General features: G+C 44.8%; 1 protein-coding gene across 2 annotated transcripts in view; it reads left to right on the forward strand.

The window, feature by feature from the left end:
• Positions 1-20,075, forward strand: part of FRMD4A (FERM domain containing 4A) — a 410,751-nt gene that overhangs the window by 70,166 nt on the left and 320,510 nt on the right. The window contains exon 1 of one of the 2 annotated variants that reach the window (XM_030565643.1): positions 13,212-13,480. The exons of the other annotated variant lie outside the window; for it this stretch is intronic. Coding sequence (XP_030421503.1) covers positions 13,415-13,480 — 66 coding nt within the window. The 5' untranslated portion in view covers positions 13,212-13,414. Of the gene's footprint in view, positions 1-13,211; positions 13,481-20,075 lie in introns of those variants that run through there. 2 annotated transcript variants of the gene reach the window in all.

Genomic DNA, 20,075 nt, shown 5'->3' on the forward strand with positions numbered 1-20,075 from the left:
ACCCAGATACCTGAAACTTTGCCATTTTTGGCTTTGTTGGCCCATCTAGTTTCAAGGATAATTCTTCAGTGTTCACATTATTGAAATCACATACCATATGCTCTGATTTTCCTCTGCTTATTTTGAGCCTATGTGTCTCCAGCACATCTCTTCGTTTATCAAGATCCTCTTCTAGGTTATCTTTCTCCTCAACTGCAACTAGCATGCATCAAGGTGCTCCTACTGTATGTTCCTTGGGAGGGTAAGTAGGACAAGGATAAACAAAGAACTCAGTGCTGACACCGATGTGTCTTTATTTCTCTTTTCTCCACACACACTTTTTTTAAATAAACAAATACCCTTCCAGGAGGCCATCCTTTCCAACTCATGGTCTCTAGGCAGGAGTTCAGTATTGGGTTCCTGCTCTTGTCTGGTTGACAGAAGCCTTGGAAACGCTATCACTATAGTGTTTAAGTGCCTTCTATGTAAAACTAATAGCAATAGTCTAGTACCTAGTGGACTTCATGGGGTCTCTGGCACTGATCCCTTTTTTGGGGTCAAACTCTGTAGATTTTTGTTTTTAGGGAGAGGAGTTGAGTGTGGGGCGAGTTTGAATTGTGAATGTCCACTTATGGTGGAAAGGCTTTCTCAGTGAGGAAGATTTTGCAACATAAAGATGGTCAGATGACACTGGATTGACCAGATCTCCTCTGGAGGACTCTTCAATAGCCAGATCCCCTTGTTAGAGAATGCTTTCCCCCAGCTCTCATACACTTGTTCCTGGGCATTCTCACAGGGAATTGCTGCTGTCATGATGGTTCAAAGATCAAAGTTTGAGCTTTGGTCTAGCTGGGGCTTAATCCATTAATTGCTTTGAAAATTAAGACCAAGGCCTTAGACAGGCATCAGATGCTGACTTTGAGCAAGTGGAGGGAGTTGAGAACAGCTTGAGGTGTTCACAGCAGCCTGAGCCATGGATATGGCAGACAGCTGCATTCTGCACAAGCTGGAACCTTTGTAATATCTTCACACTCAGTTTCAAATACAATGAGTTTCAATAATCCAGCCTAGAAGTGACATGTGCAAGGATTATTGTGGCCAGGTCCTTGTCCTTGAGAGAGGTATGAAGTTTCTTAGGAAGGTGAAAAAAGGCAGTTTTGGAAACTGATACTAACCAGTCATCCAAGGTTAGTGAAAAGTCAAACAGGACCCGGGGCTCTGCACCTCTTCACAGCATTGTACCACTACATCCCAGATTTGTCATAGTAATATTATGATTATATGATTATCCTATTTGTATGCATGTATCATTTTTGTATCTGAAGTTATGAATATTGATTATGGGTCTGTATTTCAAATGAGCTTACTCTGGAAAACACCCACAGCCAGCCTTTCAGGTACAACAGTGAAGAAGCCAGACAGTGCTGATGGCCTATCTGCAAAGACAATGGGCTGTAGAATAGCTCAGCCTTCCTGTGGACGTTTTGGCCACCTGTAAGTAATGGCTATTATGACATTGCAAGGGCATGAGACCAGATCACATGACTCAGGACTTCATTTTCATGCCTGTATTTTTCCACAAAATGAGCTGGGAACCATTTTTGAAACAAAGGGTTCTTGCCACGTGCTAAAGCTATATAAGGCAGGGAGTGACATCATATGGGGTTCTTCACTTCCTTCACACCTCAACATCTGAGGGTATGGCTACACTTACAGTTGTACAGTGCTGGGAGTTACAGCTGTCTTCGTACAGCTGTGTAGGGAAAGCGCTGCAGTGTGGCCACACTGACAGCTACCAGCGCTGCAGTGTGGCCACATTTGCAGCATTTGCAGCGCTGTTGGGAGTGGTGCATTGTGGGCAGCTATCCCAGCATTCAAGTGGCTGCAACGTGCTTTTCAAAAGAGGGAGTGAGGGGGAACATGGGGGAGAGAGAGAGAGTGGATTTTTGGATCTGTCAGCTCCCTGCCTTGCAAGTTCTAAGGACTGGAACATACACATCACCAACCTGCAATCAATTTAAAAGTTTTGAGCCCTTCCCCCACCCCTCCCTTATTCACTAAATGCAAATTATGCACTCCTAAATAGCCTTCAGACCACATAAGCAACTGCTCAACACGGACTCCCCCCTCCCCCCCCGCCGTGTGACTTCTCTCTTCAAGCAAACAGCTGTGAACCTTCCAAAGCAATTCCCCTGCCTGCCTCTGCTGCTCCAGCAAACAGGAGCTGTGTTTATTTTTTAGATAAGCAGCTGGGGGAGCTCGGAGTTCAGCCATTCTTCCGGTTTGTTGTGAGCAGGCATTCTGGGAAACCTCCTAATACCCTGGAGGCCAATAACAGCGCTTTTGGTGGCCACACTTGATGAGCAGCGCTGCATCACCAGCGCTGCAATCGTTACACCCCAAGCAGACCAGGTGTACAGCCAGCACTGCAGCCAGGGAGTTGCAGCGCTGGATGTGCCTTGCAGGTGTGGACAGTTACTAAGTTGCAGCGCTGTAAACTCACCACCAGCGCTGCAACTCTCCAGTGTAGCCAAGCCCTCAGACACGCTTCTGAGGAAAAAGGACTTGGAACAGGGGGGTGGGGATCGCAAACCGCAAATCAAATGCAGTTTGTCCGTTAAGAATTGGCCAGCTAAGGTGAGAAATTGCTATTCATATCCAGTCTTTCTAGTATCTTAGGCTTAGTTTGCAGTTTCATTTATTTCCTAGGTAATCTGCTGTGATCTGTTTGCTATCACTTAAGCTCTAGCTTTTTGTAGTTAATAAACGTTGTTTTCTATTTTACCTAAACCAGTGCATTTTGAATGAAGTGTCTGTGTTGACCAAGTTGGGATTTTTACCCAGTCTCAGCAAGTCCTCTTCACATTGCGAGAGATCCGGACTGGGTATTAAACCCATATACTGAACAAATTTGACCAGGGCAGGATGGGTACAGTTCCGGAGTCCTGAGCTGGTGGCTATGTTGGCTGTATCCTCTCTATTGTTGGTTCACATGCAGTGGCTGGTCAGAGAGCCTGCATGTAACTGCAACTGGGTGTGTCCCTACTGTGTATATGTTGGTGGAAGCGTAAGACTAAGAGCGGGGCTGAAGCTTGTCACAGTAGCACAGTGTGAGAGGGAGGTCAGAAGGCTCAGCAGTAGCCCAGTTGCAGGCAGCACTCTGGGGGAAACCACCGTGTTGAAGGAGCCCTCCCACAGAGAGAAAGGAGTGCTCCATTTCACCCCACCATCCCAGTAAGCAAACATGTTCACACTGTGCTACAGCTCATTCAGTCAGCCAGGGAAGAACAAGTCACTCACACCATAGTCAAAGACTACGTTTAAGGGAGGGGGACTGAGCAAATTTTGAGCACTATTTAATTTTTCCTGTGCCTCTTTAAGTTGGGTTTTTAGTTTTTCTTGGGTATCTTTTAACCCCCTAACTTGGGATTCCTGACGCCTTTTACCCATTTCATCATGCCATTCAAAATAAGCATCAAACTGTCCCTGTCCTACAGAGTTGGCAACAAGAGCACCCCTGAGGTGCACAATCCTATTAAGATCAAAACTGCCCTCCACAGGAAATTGCAGTTTTGGGTCGTCTCTAGTATACCAATTCCACTTTTGCAAATATCTACATGTCGACGGGCCACGGTGCACATACATATAAGCAGCAGGAGTGCCTTTTGGTGGGATTGGGATCCCTTTAGATTGGGTAGACCCCATTTTCACTTCAGCCCTTTGTTTCACACAAGCCTTTCACACCAGGGAAGCGCTAATCAGGATTACCACGGTTCTAACACCAGTGGTGTCTTTACCTGCCCTGGGCAGGGGAACTAGGTGGAGTAGGCTTTCTCTGACCCGCCAAACAGCAGGTACCTACAAGGAAGGAGGTAAAGGATGGGACGGGCTCCTTTCCGGAGAACCCGCGGTCCCCGTACGCCTGTCGTTAGCCCAGGCCACCAGCCTTAAGCCAACGATGCTTCTGAAGCTACGGACTCAGCGGTACGGTTTTCCTGGGGGCTTCCCTCCTCTCCGAGAAGGGAAGGGAGCTTATGGCTCCAGTGGGCAAAATAGGGACTCTGCGGTCCTGTAAGGACAGTGCTCGAGGAGCGGTCACAGGGTCATAGGTCGTGGAAGGGAAGGGAAGAGGGACGGGGAAACACACAAGCACCCAACAGGCTAGCCACTTACCAAGGCTTGCCAGCTGGGAAGCTTCACAATCTCTGCACATACAGAAGCTCAGCTGTGGGGCTTGCTTTCGAGACACTCCCGGTCACGAGCTTTTGCTTCGCAGGAGGCTCGGGGCGTCTTCCCACAGCTGCATTCACTCTGGCCGCTTGGCCCTCACACACACAGACACAGGCACTTTCTTGACACAGACGTCAAGGCGAAACCACGGAACACTGGAACATTAAACCCGGATCCCCATCAGACCTGGTAGGAAGGGGACCCCTGATCCAAAAGGAGCGTGGTCCGTGGGTTGTTAGCGGTACCTTTGAAACCACGGGAGCCTCTGGAAAGGCTAAAACCTTGGAATCTTAGAAACCTTAGAGAAAGGGCATCTGGTCTGTCTGATAGCTAAAAGTTCGAACCCAGCTTGTGACTTACCCAAACCGGAGCCTACAGACTAGTCCTCTGCCAAACCCCATAGAGATTTCAAAAGGTCTCTTACCTTTTAATTGGGCCCGGGGGTTGGAAGGAGACTGCCTGCGGTCCTCCGATCCAGGAGAAGCCCTCTTGTGGGTTCCCGGCCAACGCACCAAATTGTCGTGGAAATTGACCACCAGTCAGTTGAGTTGATCAGACAGCCTGAGGCTCCTTTATTGATTAATCATAGATTACAAGCATATATGCAGGGAGAGACGACAGGACCTCTAGCAAGAGGGAAGTCGCTCTACCTTACAGCAATAATACCTGGGGTTATAAAGCTTAAAACCGCAAATTACCATATGAGCTTATACATCCGAGGATACCATATTTGGTTAATACAATTACATTTTTTAACCATCTGCAAAAACTTTTACCATTACTATACTGGTTATGAGCTAATCTGCAAGCCTGCTTTTTGCAACTTCCCCTTTATACGGGTTTTTTGTTAATGTCAGGACTTTGACACCTGGTTTTCGCCTACTTGCAGTGTCAGCAGCTATGTTTCTTAAGCAAATTTGAGGAACTTGGGCCCAAACTGCATGTTCAGCCAAGTTTATTAGAGGTTAATTTTCTGTGTGCATAAGCCGCTTAATAAACTATAGTAGCCTAGCAGTTGTTAGTTTATTTGGCAGTAATGGATGGGGTTTTTAAGGGACTTTATGTTAGTTTAACCCCTTATAGCAGCATTTTGTGTTTTAGCAGCATTAAGTAACATATTAGTAGTGTATGATATAGTTAAATCAGAAAGTGAGCCTCAGGAGGGTTAGTATAAAATCAATGTTTTTACTTTGCTATGTATGTTAGTGTGATTGAGGCCTAAGGCCTTGATATGATTATTAACTTGATTAAGACCCGGTCTTTGGGCCTGGGGTCGGCTTTCTTTATCAAAAGAATATTGAATAAACAGCCTTATTCAAAAAGAATACAAATCAAAGCCCTCCAGCACTTACATTCATGCAAATACCAAAGAAAAGAAACCATAGAACTTACTATCTGATCTCTTTGTCCTTACACTTAGAAACAGAAGACTAGAAAATAAAAAGTACTTCTCCAAAGCTCAGAGAAGCCGGCAGACAGACAAAAGACTCAGAGACACACTTCCCTCCACCCAAAGTTGAAAAAATCCGGTTTCCTGATTGGTTCTCTGGTCAGGTGTTTCAGGTGAAAGAGACATTAACCCTTAGCTATCTGTTTATGACACGCCCCCCAAATTGCAGACAGTGGGGAAGCTCACTGGCGGCAATTTCCTTCTAGAACTTGAAAATAAACAGATTAATACAACACATGCACCTTTACATATACTACTAAGTATATAACTAACAGACTTTTACATTTTAAGAACACTTTTTAACTACTGGATTCTGGGAAACTCTCACGGGAGAGTGCATCAGCAACTTTGTTAGAAGCTCCTGTGATGTGTTGAATTTCAAAATCAAAATATTGGAGAGCTAAACTCCAACGAAGAAGTTTCTTGTTGTTCCCCTTGGCAGTATGAAGCCACTTTAGTGCAGCATGGTCAGTTTGTAGTTTGAACCGCCGTCCCCAAACATATGGGCGTAGCTTTTCCAGGGCGTACACAATGGCATAGCATTCCTTTTCACTGACTGACCAGTGACTTTCCCTCTCAGACAGTTTTTTGCTGAGAAACACGACTGGATGGAAATTGTGATCTGTTGCTTCCTGCATGAGTACTGCTCCTATACCACGCTCAGATGCATCCGTGGTTACTAGGAATGGCTTGTCAAAGTCCGGGGCCCTGAGCACAGGGTCCGACATGAGCGTTGCCTTAAGCTGGGTAAAGGCTTTTTGACACTCATCAGTCCACTTAACGGCATTTGGCTGGGTCTTTTTGGTTAGGTCGGTCAATGGGGCAGCGATTTGGCTGTAGTGTGGTACAAATCGCCTGTAGTATCCGGCCAAGCCTAAGAAGGATTGGACCTGTTTCTTTGACCTTGGGACAGGCCACTTTTGGATAGCATCCACCTTGGCCTGTAGGGGGTTTATGGTTCCTCGACCCACCTGGTGCCCCAGGTAAGTCACTCTGTTTTGGCCTATTTGACACTTTTTTTGCAATGTAGTAGGCGTGTTTGGGAAATGACACCTCTGGTTTCCATTTTTGGGTTCTGAAGCGCCGACGGGCATGATCTGGGGTTATCCCCATCCTGTATCTGGCCTTGGTTTGAAAAAGTTTATAGTCATTCATTTGCGGCTTGGGCATTTCAGCTGCCACCTCTGCTAAAGGTCCACTGAGGTGTGGCCTTAATTCTACCATGTACTGGTCTTCGGGGATGCTGTACCCAAGACAGGCTCTTTCAAAATTTTCCAAGAAGGCCTCGGTGTCATCACCTGCCTTGTAGGTGGGAAATTTCCTGTGCTGTGGAGCAATAATGGGCGATGGGTTGTTAGGATTGGCTGGAGTCTGTTGCTTAGCCTTTTCTAATTCCATGGCCTGTTGGTGGGCTTCCCTCTGGAGCTCTATCTGTCTTCTGTGGGCTGCCTCTTTTTCTTCGTGCCTTCTTCTGTGGGCCAACTCTTCTTCTGCTAGTTTTCTTTTGTGTGCTGCCTCTTGGGCTGCCTGTTCTCTTTGGAAGGCTGCCAGTTTGAGGCTTTCTTCCTTTTCTTTTATCTCCATCTCTTTTTGTTTTATTTCTAGTTCCTGTTTGTGTTTTTCCATCTCTCGCCTGTGTTCAGCTTCTTTGATTTGGTCTTCGGCCTCCATTTTTGTCCTGGTAGACATGGTTCCTGTTTTCTTGTGTTGGGGTGCCCTCCGGTGTTTCTCTTTTGAACTGCAGGCTCTGTTGCCTCCTGAAGTCTGCCTAGCAACAGTGCTTTTTTCCCTTTCTCTCTCTAGCTAATGTTCAATTAAGGGAAACCAGAAAAACCACTTTATTTGCATGCATATAAGTGCTGGTACTTTGCCTCCTAATGGGAGGGCTATTGCATGACAAAAGACCCTAAACAGTCTTCTCGCTTAACATGCAAACCACAAACTGCTAGAGAGAGCAGAAAAAAAAAATTCTCTCTGGTTCCCTTTTAAAACCAAACTGTTTCTCTCTGCTAAAAAGCCCTTAGCAGAGAAAAGAAAAATATAATATTCCTACTGGCTTCTGGATTCTGTCTATATCCCGCCGCTGCCACTCATGACATAACCTTATTCCCAGATTCTGGACCTTAGCGTCCAAAATTTGGGGGTTAGCATGAAAACCTCCAAGCTTAGTTACCAGCTTGGACCTGGTACTGCTGCCACCACCCAAAAAATTAGAGTGTTTTGGGGCACTCTGGTCCCACTGAAAAACCTTCCCTGGGGACCCCAAGACTCAAATCCCTTGAGTCTCACAACAAAGGGAAATAATCCTTGTTCCCTTCCCCCCTCCAGATGCTCCTGGAGAGATACCCAGACACAAGCTCTGTGAAACTACTCAGAGTGATTCCCCCTCTCCGTTCCCAATCCTGGAACAAAAGCACTTTCCTCTTCACCCAGAGGAAATGCAAAATCAGGCTAGCAATCCAACACACAGCTCTCCCCTTGATTTCTTCCTCCCACCAATTCCCTGGTGAGTACAGACTTAATTTCCCTGAAGTAAAGAAAAACTCCAACAGGTCTTAAAAGAAAGCTTTATATAAAAAGAAAGAAAAATTACAAATGTTCTCTCTGTATAAAGATGATACAACACAGGGTCAATTGCTTAAAAGAATATTGAATAAACAGCCTTATTCAAAAAGAATACAAATCAAAGCCCTCCAGCACTTACATTCATGCAAATACCAAAGAAAAGAAACCATAGAACTTACTATCTGATCTCTTTGTCCTTACACTTAGAAACAGAAGACTAGAAAATAAAAAGTACTTCTCCAAAGCTCAGAGAAGCCGGCAGACAGACAAAAGACTCAGAGACACACTTCTCTCCACCCAAAGTTGAAAAAATCCGGTTTCCTGATTGGTTCTCTGGTCAGGTGTTTCAGGTGAAAGAGACATTAACCCTTAGCTATCTGTTTATGACACTTGCCAACTTGAATACATATAATTTTATCTAAATATTCTTTAACCTTCTTTCCCTATTTTGGCTTGCATTCCTTCCCCCTTTAAACACCTCAGCCTTCTTGATGTCATCAATTATTAGCTCTCCTTTCCTGCTAAGTAGAGGACTGTCATTTTCCTTTATCTTTATCTTTATCTTTTTTTTCTTGCTTCTAATATATTTTAAAAACCTCTTCTTATTCCCTTTTATGTCCCTTGTTAGGTATAATTCACTTTGTGCCTTAGCCTTTCTGATTTTGTCCCTACATACTTGTATTACTCTTTTCTGTATTCCTTAGCAATTCATCCATGTTTCCACTTTTAGTAGGACTCTTTTTCTGAATTTCAGTTCATTAAAGAGCTCCTGATGGAGCCATATTGGCCTCTTTCTATTCTTTCCATCTTTTCTATGCATTGGGATAACGTTCAGTTGTATCTTTAATATTGCCTCCATGGGAAACTGCCAGTTCTCCTGCCTATTTCTCTTAGATTTTCTTCCCGTGGGACCTTACCTATCCCTTCTCTGGGTTTGTTAGTCTGCTTAATTGTCCTTATTCTGCTGTCTCATTCCTTGCTCTCTTCAGAATCATGAAATCATCATTTCATGATCACTTTGACTCAAATTGCCAAATCAAGTCTAAAATGGCACTCCCCCTGTTTGCTTCATTTTCTGAAATAAAAAGTTGTCTCCATCACATTCCAAGAACTTACTGAAAATCATGTGTTTTGCCATATTACATTTCCAACAGATGTCTGGATAGTTAAAGTTCCTCATTATTACCATGGTCAGTCCAAATCTTCCTAAACTATGGGAATGTTCAGAATCTGAACCTGAAATCAGATACAAATTTTTGCAGAGAAGTTGGCATATTTTTATCATGGGTGAAACCAGAATGCCAGATCCAGTTATAATGAGTATCTATGCATATTGCAGTGTTTTTGTAGCCGTTTTGGTCCCAGGATATAAGAGAGACGGGGAGGGTGAGGAAATATCTTTTATTGGACCAACTTCTGTTGGGGAACGGGACTAGCTTTTGAGCTTCTTTATACAACCAATATATCAGTAATACAACCAGTTATGGGTTAATACATACCTATAACCTTTTTAATTAAAGATATCAGAGGGGTAGCCGTGTTAGTCTGGATCTGTAAAAGCAGCAAAGAGTCCTGTGGCACCTTATAGACTAACAGAGCATGAACTTTTGTGGGTGAATACCCACTTTGTCGGATGCATAGTATCTCTGAATGTGATAATGGGGGGCACAGGCCACGTAAATCAGTCAGCTCACCCTTGAATACCTCTTTGCTGCATAGATGCTGGAACTGGAGGTGCTGCCACACCCCATAGCTTGAAGTGGTTTCCATCATATACAGGGTTTACAGTTTGGTTCAATGGCTCTCAGCACCCCTGCTATAAAAATTGTTCCAGCACCCCTGCCTTGCTCTGACCAGTGGAGCACGTGACCATGTTAGTGACAGGTGGCTACAGAGGGAGAATCAGAGAAATCATTATGGTTTCCTGTCATCCTTTTTTCCCCTTATTTGTGCCTGACACTATTAGTTTTTGAAATCTTGAAATTCATCTTTGTGAATAGAAAAAGGAGCCTGTGTTTGTCTTAGTGATTCATCAGATGATAAATTCATTTTGAGCCCTGAAAGACATCTCTGGTTGTTTAATCTCTCTGGCTGATATTATAATACAGCTATAGGAAGAGTGAAAAGACACTGTTTTTACATGTTCTATCTAATTTTGCCCTGAACAAGATGTTGTACCATCGTGTCAAGGCATCCTATAGAAAAGAACCTATAAATTAGTACTTCTGTATTTAACAGATAGCTATTGTGTGCTAAATATAGAAGAAATCACTTATTTTACTGCAATGAAAGTTCTTTTTAGCCAGTCTAGTCAGATACTCACATTAGTTTGAAGGTGAACAAATGTATGATTCATTCCTGGTGGTCACTGGTTTCCAGGGACATTACACCACGGATGATTTTGACCCCACGTCAGTCTAATTGCCATTAATTGGTCAGTGTTTGCAGAAGAGCTTTGAAGGGGAAGCTAAGTAAGACTATAAGGACTGCCATATTGGACCAGATCAATGTTCGTTTTCTGACTTCGAACTGACTCTGTTCCTCTCTAGGTCAACTGCTCCACAATTATTAGTTCTTGGGTAGTGATGGGGACAGAGAGAGGGATAGCTCAGTGGTTTAAGCATTGGCCTGCCAAAACCAGGGTTGTGAGCTCAATCCTTGAGGGGGCCACTTAGGGAATCTGGGGCAAAATCAGTACTTGGTCCTGCTAGTGAAGGCAGGGGCCTGGACTTGATGATCTTTCAAGGTCTCTTCCAGTTCTATGAGATAGGTATAGCTCTCTCTCTCTCTATATATATATATATAGGTGAGCTGGAAAATGGTTGGGATTTCTCTTTGATTCAAATGCCATCCAACAAGTTTAGGGCCTGATCTTGCAAGGTGGCAAAGCTGTGAGATGCAGGCACCTTTGGCTCCAACTGATCTCACCAGGACTAGAGGGCTCACAGAAGTTCACAAGATCAGGCCCTCAGGACCCAGTCCTACAAATACTTTCTACTGAGCATAGTGCTTTTGATTGTGGTCAGACTACAGTGAACATGACTCCTCATGGTAGCAAGCAGTATGCTCATTAGCATTTGTAAGATTGGGCTCTTTGCTTGCAAAATTCAGCTTTTATGAGATTTCTTGTTCTGGCCAGACACTGGGCTGAGTGAGCAGTCTGTACTTTGAATTGTGATTCCTTGAGTTTTTGCAGTCTCCAATGCATAACCCTCCAGAGTTTTGTTCCTTGCAAAAAAAAAAAAAATTAAATTGTGCTCATTAAGAAACCTACTCTGTCCAAGTCAGTGAAGTTACATACTTCGTCAAAGTTTTAACAAAAGAGTGGCAGGATGAACAGGCTGGTGAAGGCAGCTACTGTGCTAAAGATTCTCCCTCCGACACAGAGTCTATTTCTGGAGTGGCTAACCTATTATCTGATTATCAGAGCTTGTGTGTATCAGAGTTTGTCCATCAGGAAAATATATTGAAACCATCCATCACAGCATGCCCCAAATGGTCTATCATGCTGTTGTCTAGTAAAAGTCTCCCATCGCAGACAGGTCCTGTTCAGATGCCTGTCCCAGATGTCTGCACATTTAGATGGAATTTATGATTTAATGTTCCGCTGAGCTGCATCGACTGAATCCATCTCCCACCTTTATAAATAATATTGAGCTTCTGTTCCTGAATTCTTTGGTCAAGGCCCTTATTCTTTTTATTCTGAAATACATCACATGCAAAACCACTCAAAAGATATTAGTGAGTCTGAGTAGATTTAAAACAAAAAAGCTTTTTGGTAGAGTAATCCATTGGCTGATCGTGCTCCCATTGGTGCCAATGGGAAACAAAATAGTTCAGCGAATAGGACACCGTCTGGGAGTTGAGAGACTTGAGTTCTGTTCCTGGCTTTACCAGTGACGGTGGGCTGGTCATGTCATCTGTCTATGCCTCAGTTTCCTCATCTGTAAAATAGGGGTAATGTGTCCAATCCAATACTCACTGAAATCACTAGAAGTACTCCCATGGGCTTGAATGCACATTGGATCAGGCCCACTGATACTTCCCTTCCTTTGAAGAGCAATGTGAGAGCTACAGGTGAAAAGTGCTACGTGAGACCAACTATGATTATTTCACCACTGACTGAAATGAGAGCAGGAGTAAACTCTGGGAAGCAGGGAGGTAGCAAGTCATTTGGCTCATGCTCCAGACTTAGTTCTGTTCTTTAAATAAAATAAAAAATGAGACTCTGCTCGTGGAAAGGGCTCAGAGCCCTGGACTCCTGTCAGGCCCAAGTATTGCAGGACCCTGAGCACTCAGCCCCCCAATGAAGTCCATGGGACTTGAGGGATTTTGGCCACTACCGAAGGCCCTCAAAACCTGTCAGGATCCAAACTGGCTGCAGAAGATGTTGAGGGTAGTCAGCATGGTTTTAGGTTATTCCGGTTCATCCCGACCTTGAAGAAGGGCCACGGATTTGCCTCTATTTTGATTCTTTTAGGAGTGAGTAAGGGGATCTAATAATAATCCTAGGAAAAAACTAGTATCCAAACAACTTTCGTTTCCTTGTTTTTTACACATCTGTGCTCCCCTCTGTCCCCAGCTACAGTGAAGAGCTTGATATGCTCTGACAAAGAACTATTGATAGTGTGCTTGTGTGAATTGGCCTGGCGCTGGTCACAGCCAACTTCTGTGAGACCTACTGCCCTCGTTTTACAATACACTCCAGTGTCTTGAGCCATTTGTGAAAGGTCAGAAATGAACAGAGAAATGGACTGGAGTCAAACCCATGTAGTCCTATAAATATCAGTCATAATCAAAGGCAGTTTATTCCACTCGCTCCCTGTCTCTTGCTCTGTGGGTGTGGGCGTCTCGCTCTGTTGCGCTCTCCCAGATGCGACCCTGTGCTTCTGACTGCGAAGTTTTAAAAGGAAGAGAGCGCGTATACTTAGGCTTGGACTTTCACTTTCCACATATGGAATAATCCTTGGACCCTCTGTCAGCAGCGGGAGAGCAGGTTTTAGGTCTGGTAGCCCTGAGTCTGAGAATTACCCAAGCTCAGATGTTATGTTTTTTATTTACGGGTAAAGAAAAACCAGTGAAATAACACGTTTGTTAAAGTTAAAGAAATAGCTTCAGCGATAGACAATTTGAACTGGGACTCTTGAGGTTCTTCTGTTTGCTGGACCTGAACTAACATTTGCCTTCACAATGACTTTAGCAGCTAAACTAGAAGACATTGAAGTTACGCTGGAGCACCTGCTAATGGATGTGTTTGTAAGTAAACCACAATTTCCTATTCAAAGCGAGAGGCTAATAACCCAGAAAGAGACATCAAATTTAATAGTACGTTAAAGTGTTTCATTGACCTAACCGCTTTAGGTTTTCTGATCAACAGTATGTCCAGCAATACCCAGAGTGTTATGGAAGAGCAATGTCTTCTGTTCCAAGTGATCATATAGAAAACAAGAAAAGTCTGACTCGGAAACAGGATATATTTTGCACTTGTTTTGTAAAATATGCACAATTGAGAGATGGCTTTGGACTTAATAGCTCTAGGAATATTTTGTAGATGGGAGTATTGAAAACTACAGTGACAGAGCATTTAGACAGCATACCCCTCAGCATCAAGTGCCCTTCTCTTTAGCATTTTGATAGCTATTAAATCACAGATCTTGGTCTTGGGTTTTTGTTTTATTTCTAAAATAGATGAATGAGCCAACAAAGTATATTATGTTTTCAAGAAAATGATCCCTGTGTCTGATCTCTGCTACTGTATGCTGGTGTAAATCTGGAGTTTCTCCCTTGCAATCATCAAGGCTCCTATCCTAAAAGTAATGGAGCTATTTTAGATGCAGTGGTTTTCAACCTGTGGTCCACAGACCCCTGGGGGTCTGCAGGCTATTGCTAAGATTTCCAAAGGGGCCTGTGCCTCCATTTGAAAATTTTTAGGGGTCCGCAAATGAAAAAAGGTTGAAAATCACTGCACTGGAGCAGCTGACATTATGGGATTTTAATCTTTTTTTGAAGAATTAGTTTTTAAAAATAACAAAATATTTTAAACAAGATTTCGAGCAACTTTTCCTGACTAGCGACATATTTTGAGTAATGTGCAAAGTGTAACATTTCCAGCTGTTGTGTATTAAGATTGTAAAACGCTGTGCAAAGGAGACGATTCTGCATTTGTGTCTATGCAAACAGCAATCGGTAGGAGTCTCTGTGCACTGGAAGGGGTTGTGGACAAGTCGTTTTCCTTGGAGTGTTGCAATCACTTTAAAACATTTGGGGGCACAATACATTTCAGCCTACTCATAATTTTGAAACATTGAATCAGGTTAGTTCTAGTGCTACTGAAAGGTTCTGGATTGGCTGACCTGGAGACTGAAGTCCCTGAAGAGCAAGTGTCATTAAACAAAGCAGGGGACTGGACTAGATGACCTCTCAAGGTCCCTTCAAGTCCTATGATTCTATGGACATTTGCTGTACCGAGGTACTTTACATTGTGGTACTTGAAGTATTTCCTGTTGTTAGAGTGGAAAATACTATGGTCAATTTAACCGTTGCAAAGAGTGTCCAGTTTTCATTCCTATGTTTGTCCAATCACACCTGAGCAACTGTGCAAGATTCCTACGCCACCCTGCAGCCATGCTTCATCCCTGACTAAACAGCTTGCCTCTGGCACTGAGAGCAATCCACTCTCTGTTCCCATTCAGTCCTAATCTTGCTAGCTGCATAGTGACAGCTTTTTTAGCTTGAACTCTGTCCATTGTTTTCTACCCACTTGTCCATCCCGTCTCTCTCTGCAGCATTCTTATGACAACATGCAGGAAAAAAAATTAAAATAATCCAAATAAAATATGGGTCAGATTCATAGTAAGTGTAAATTGGCATAGCCCCTTATATGCGTGTGCACACACACCCCACAATCCCCAACTACATTTATATAATTGGGGATGGAGCTTTTTGGATTGTATCTAAGTGCCAGTTTTCCAAGTTAGGTGCTAAGTATCCTCAGTCCTCTTGAACTCAATGGGAGTCAAGAGAGCTCAGCAACTTTTGGCACCTTGCAGGACTTGGCCCTAAGGGCATGCTGGGTCCAAGTCTTTTTATATTCATTTCCACTTGTCTTTCAAAATCACTGTAATAGTGGATGCTGTTATGGGTAAAGACCCCTAGAATGGACAGATGGTCTTAGCCACAAAGTTCAGATCTGGATCTAAATGCCCTTGTGTTCTGATATGGGGGGGTTGGTTGGGAACCATTTCTAAATTAGAAATCAAAAGGTCCCTCCGCCCCAGTCAGTGCTGGATTATCCTCTATCTAGACATCAGTCTATCTACATTCTTATATTGACCTCTGCTGGCACCTGATGATGTCACCTGTCTCTTGCTGGTGACATCATCTGTCTATCATCTGCTCTGTCAGCAAACGACAGTCTCTGGGTTTTTTTCTAGTCAATAAATAGGGTGCGGGGGGGGGGGAAGAATAGGAATATTGATGCAGGCAAGCAGGGGTGGCAAGTTATATGGGCCCGTGGTGCCCGGGCTCCATCAATGTTTGGGGCTGGGTCTCTCCCCTGTCCCTGCCTCCCACCCCGCCACACCTACCCTACATGTCCCCCAACCCCCACTCGCTGCCCCCATACACCTCCTCTAGTCCTCGTCCCTGCCTCTTCCCTGCAGCTCCACCCTGACTCGGCTCTTGTGGCTCCCTGCATCAACTGCTGCTGCTGGGTCCTAGTGCCCTCCATCTATTAATGCCAGGGCAAGCTGTCTTGCCCCTGCCCTTCTGCCTTGAAGGTCCCTTCCTTTTTTGGGTGGGACCCTCCACCAGCACAGCCCCCCCACCCACCGTCACCGCTCCTGCCCCACACTGAGGGGCAGCCCCATCCCCCACCCCCAGTGAGGGGCAGCAGCAGGGGAGGAGGTGTACATGTGATGGCAGCCCCCCCCCGGCACCCACAACAGGGGAGGCTAGGGGTTTCCTGGACCTGAGGGGGCCCTAGGAGCACCTGCAGTGAGAGTGGTGTGGGGTACGTGTGCTGACAGGGGGACGAGGGGGCCCCACCCTCAGAACTCATTGCTATCAGTGAGGAGAGGGCTGCCGGGAGTCATCCTCTCTGGCCCCAGCCCCGGGGCAGCCTTCCTGCACCTCAGACTCATCCCCAACCCAGAGCCTGCACACCCCCACACACCCCAACCCTCTGCCCTAGCCCTGAGCCTCTCCAACACCCCACATCCTTCACCCCGCACCCTCTCCCACCCCCAAACTCCCTCCCAGAGCCTGCACCCCTCCTGCACTCCCACCCCTTGCCCCAGCCCAGAGCCTGCACCTTGCACCCCCACCTTCTGACCCAGCCCGGAGCCTGCGCCCAAACTCCCTCTCAGGGGCCAACCTCTCACCTCTTCTGCACCCAAACTCCCTCCCAAAGCCTTATGCAGGTGGGAGTGGACTCTGGGTACCACCAAAATTTCTACAAACCTGCCACCCCTATAAAGAAGGGTAGTCCTGGGAGAGAATTTGGGTGAATAAGCAGTTTTTTGTATTTAGCTCTGGGTGTGATGAGATTAGTGCTCATTCTTATTCCTTCTGGTGGTAAATTCTATAGCCTTAGTCTGGCCCCTCTGAAGGCTCCGCATTCTCATAGACTCTATACTCATGATTCCCCCTCCTACCTCAATTGGTCAACATTTTCATTCTCCCAGTAGAAGGTAGCTGTCAGATGGAGATCCTGTTGCAAAGAGCTGGTTTGTCAAGTAGACTTAGGACCAATTCTATGTATGTTTAACCCACACCAGTTCCGTATGGCATGCTCTCTTCCTCTGGTGGTAAATTGGCCCAATATAGAAAATAATGAGCCTTCTACAGGCCTGGCTAAGAGAGGTGGAGACCCTAACTCAGGCATGAGAGGCTTGTGCTTTGTAAGCCTGAGGTCATGGAATCATAGAAGATTAAAGTTGGAAGAGACCTCAGGAGGTCATCTAGTGCTGCTCAAAGCAGGACCAACCTCAACTAAATCATCCAGCCAGGGCTTTGTCAAGCCGGGCCCTAAAAACCTCTAAGGCTGGGGATTCCACCACCTCCCTACTTCACCACCCTCCTAGTGAAATAGTGTTTCCTAATATACAACCTGGACCTCCCCCACTGAAACTTGAGACCATTTCTCCTTGTTCTGTCATCTGCCACCACTGAGAACAGCCAAGCTCCATCCTCTTTGGACTCCCCCTTCAGGTAGTTGAAGGCTGCTGTCAAATCCCCCCTCACTCTTCTCTTCTGCAGACTAAATAAGCCTGGTTCCCTCAGCCTCTCCTCATAAGTCATGGTTCCCCTAATCATTGCCCTCCCTGGACTCTCTCCAAATTTGTCTACATCCTTTCTGAAGTGTGTGTGTGGTGGGGGGGGGGGGGATCTAGGTTCAGTTCTTGTGGCCGATGACTCACCCAGCGTAACACATTGCTTTGAAAGTCAGGCTGGTGACCCTGAACTAGACTCTGTGCTCAGTGGAGAACCACTGCATAAAATGGCAAATCAGGACCATGTAATCCCTTTGAGCAGCAAGGCTGTTGTGTTCTGCATTAGCTGTAAGCTTCATCCCTAGACATAGAGACTTGCCATAATTAAGCCTAGATGTTACAAATGTGGAGTCATTTTGCCTGCTAGGGTCAGGCACAATCTTCTAACCAAACTCCAGTGATGTACTACGTGCATTTTCTACACTGCCTTGCCATGCTCTTAGGCTGTGCTTGTCATTGTTTGATTTATCACCCCTAATGAAAAGCTAGTATAAAGAGACTCTGAGACAGGGGACAGAAAAGCTGACGTGAAATTCATGTTCTGCCTGTGCTTCATTTTGAAGCACATGCCATTGTCATAGATCATTCAAGTGGCCAAGTTGATATAGAGTCATTTGCATATTACCTAGCACTTTACCATTACCAGGAAAATCAAAACGCAGCTTAGCACTGCCCAAACCAGAGTAACTGAAGTGAGCTGTAGGCAGACAGTTCTGCCATCCAGTAAAAAGAACCACTCGGGAATGATCCTAAAGAATGTTCCAAACCATACATCTTTATCAATGTCAGTTTTATGGCTTCAAGAGCGAGGTGATTTATCACTGCTGCTGTTTCAATCCCCTTGTGCCCTCCATTGCTCCAAACCAAGAGGTTGCTTACAAGCCTGGGTAATTGTAGCGTATGACACTGGAGCATTAAAATTCTGCCTTTCCTTTGTCAAAGGATTGTCCTTGTTTCTGTTTCTTTTCTTTTCTGGAACTTGGTGTCACTGCAATAAAACATATCTCACAGGGCTCAGAGTGGAATTTGAAGGCTCCAGGACTGCATATCTCATCACACAAATGAGCGCTCATGCCAATTTTATCATAGTGTGGAACGAGGGAGCAGCAGACAGAAAATGAGAAGCAGTCTCTGGGGATCTAAACGTGAGTCCACTCCTTGCTCAGGCAAACTCCCCATTGACTGTGATTGACTTCAGCAAGGACTGCAGGATTTGGCCCATTGTCACTTACTGGTCCTGGCAGTTCACCTCAGCTTGAAGCATGTTCTTCTCACTTGAGTACCCTTTAACTGATAGGTCAGTATTAATAGCACTGAGGACACCAGAGTAAAATTCCTGAATAAGAGTAATTGGGGCCTTCTCAGTCACATCAGTGTAAATCTGGAGGAACTTCACTGGCGTGGCTTAATGGAGTTAAGGGTAGAAGCCAGGGCAGGATTTGGCAAAAGTTGTATTTCATATTTTCCCCCATAAAGCTAATATTCCACTTGAATATGATTTTTGCAGAGGCTAAAAATTTGCATCCGCCTCACATTTGCCACAGCTTCCTCCCAGCACATAATGTATTTGTTACTTTGTCATTCTACTATCTCAAAAGCAGCTGTTCCCATATGGACACTTCCTTTCCCTTCTTACTAAAGGGCATTGGAGAGCTTTGTTGGCTTCTGTGAGAGGAGATGAAAGGGAAACATCAGACATGACATTTCCTAATTAGCTGTCATCACCAGTGGGCTTCCTAGGAGCTGTTTGTTGAGAGGAGATTCCGCTGTGTTTGCAAGCCAAACCTGATGATTCACAGACAGGAACAGTTCAAAACTAAGGACACCAATCAGAGACCTCTGCATCCACTGCCTGGTTTTTAAGCAACAGAATAAGGACTCATTTAAGGTCTGACCTTGCGCCGTTGAAGTCAATGGGAGTTTATCATTGGACAGAAAGGGAGCAGAAACAGGCCCTTAGTTGTTGAATTGCAGTGGGAGTTGAGATTGCTCAGCACTTCCGAGCAGCTGTTCAACAGCTTGCAGTATTGGGTTCTCAGGGATACTATTAAGTAGATTTGGGGGCATGGGGGAAAGTATTATTTAAAAGAGCTTTTATAAAACCTGCTATGAATAAAAATATATATTTTTAAGAGCAAAATAGCAAATGCCAGTGAAAAGAGGTGAGGAGAGAGGAGTGGGGATTTATTTATAAATTTCCTACAGTGATAGAAACTCCGAAACAGGTCAGTTCTCCAGTGTGTTCTTCTCTCCTTCAGCCAGTTTGGATCTGACCAGCTAGGGAGTCCCATGTTTGACCAAGCTCAAATTGGGTGTCACTAGGAGAGGTTACACCATGGAGGTCAGAATTTGACCTACCACTAACCTTGTGCTACTGCAAGAAAACCAGAAAGTGAAACTGTGCAGTCTAGGATGACTTGTCTGAGCTGAGTGAAAGGCACGAAGTAGACAATGTGAATGTAGAGCTGTGAATTAGATTAAAGTATTTAATGATTTAAGGTGCTATTAGTAACACAAGGAACAGTGAGAGTAATTAACCACTAGAACTTACTAGGGATGTGGTGGATTCTCCAGTGCTT

The sequence above is a fragment of the Gopherus evgoodei genome, chromosome 1 (assembly GCF_007399415.2).
Source record: "Gopherus evgoodei ecotype Sinaloan lineage chromosome 1, rGopEvg1_v1.p, whole genome shotgun sequence".
Taxonomy (NCBI): domain Eukaryota; kingdom Metazoa; phylum Chordata; order Testudines; family Testudinidae; genus Gopherus; species Gopherus evgoodei.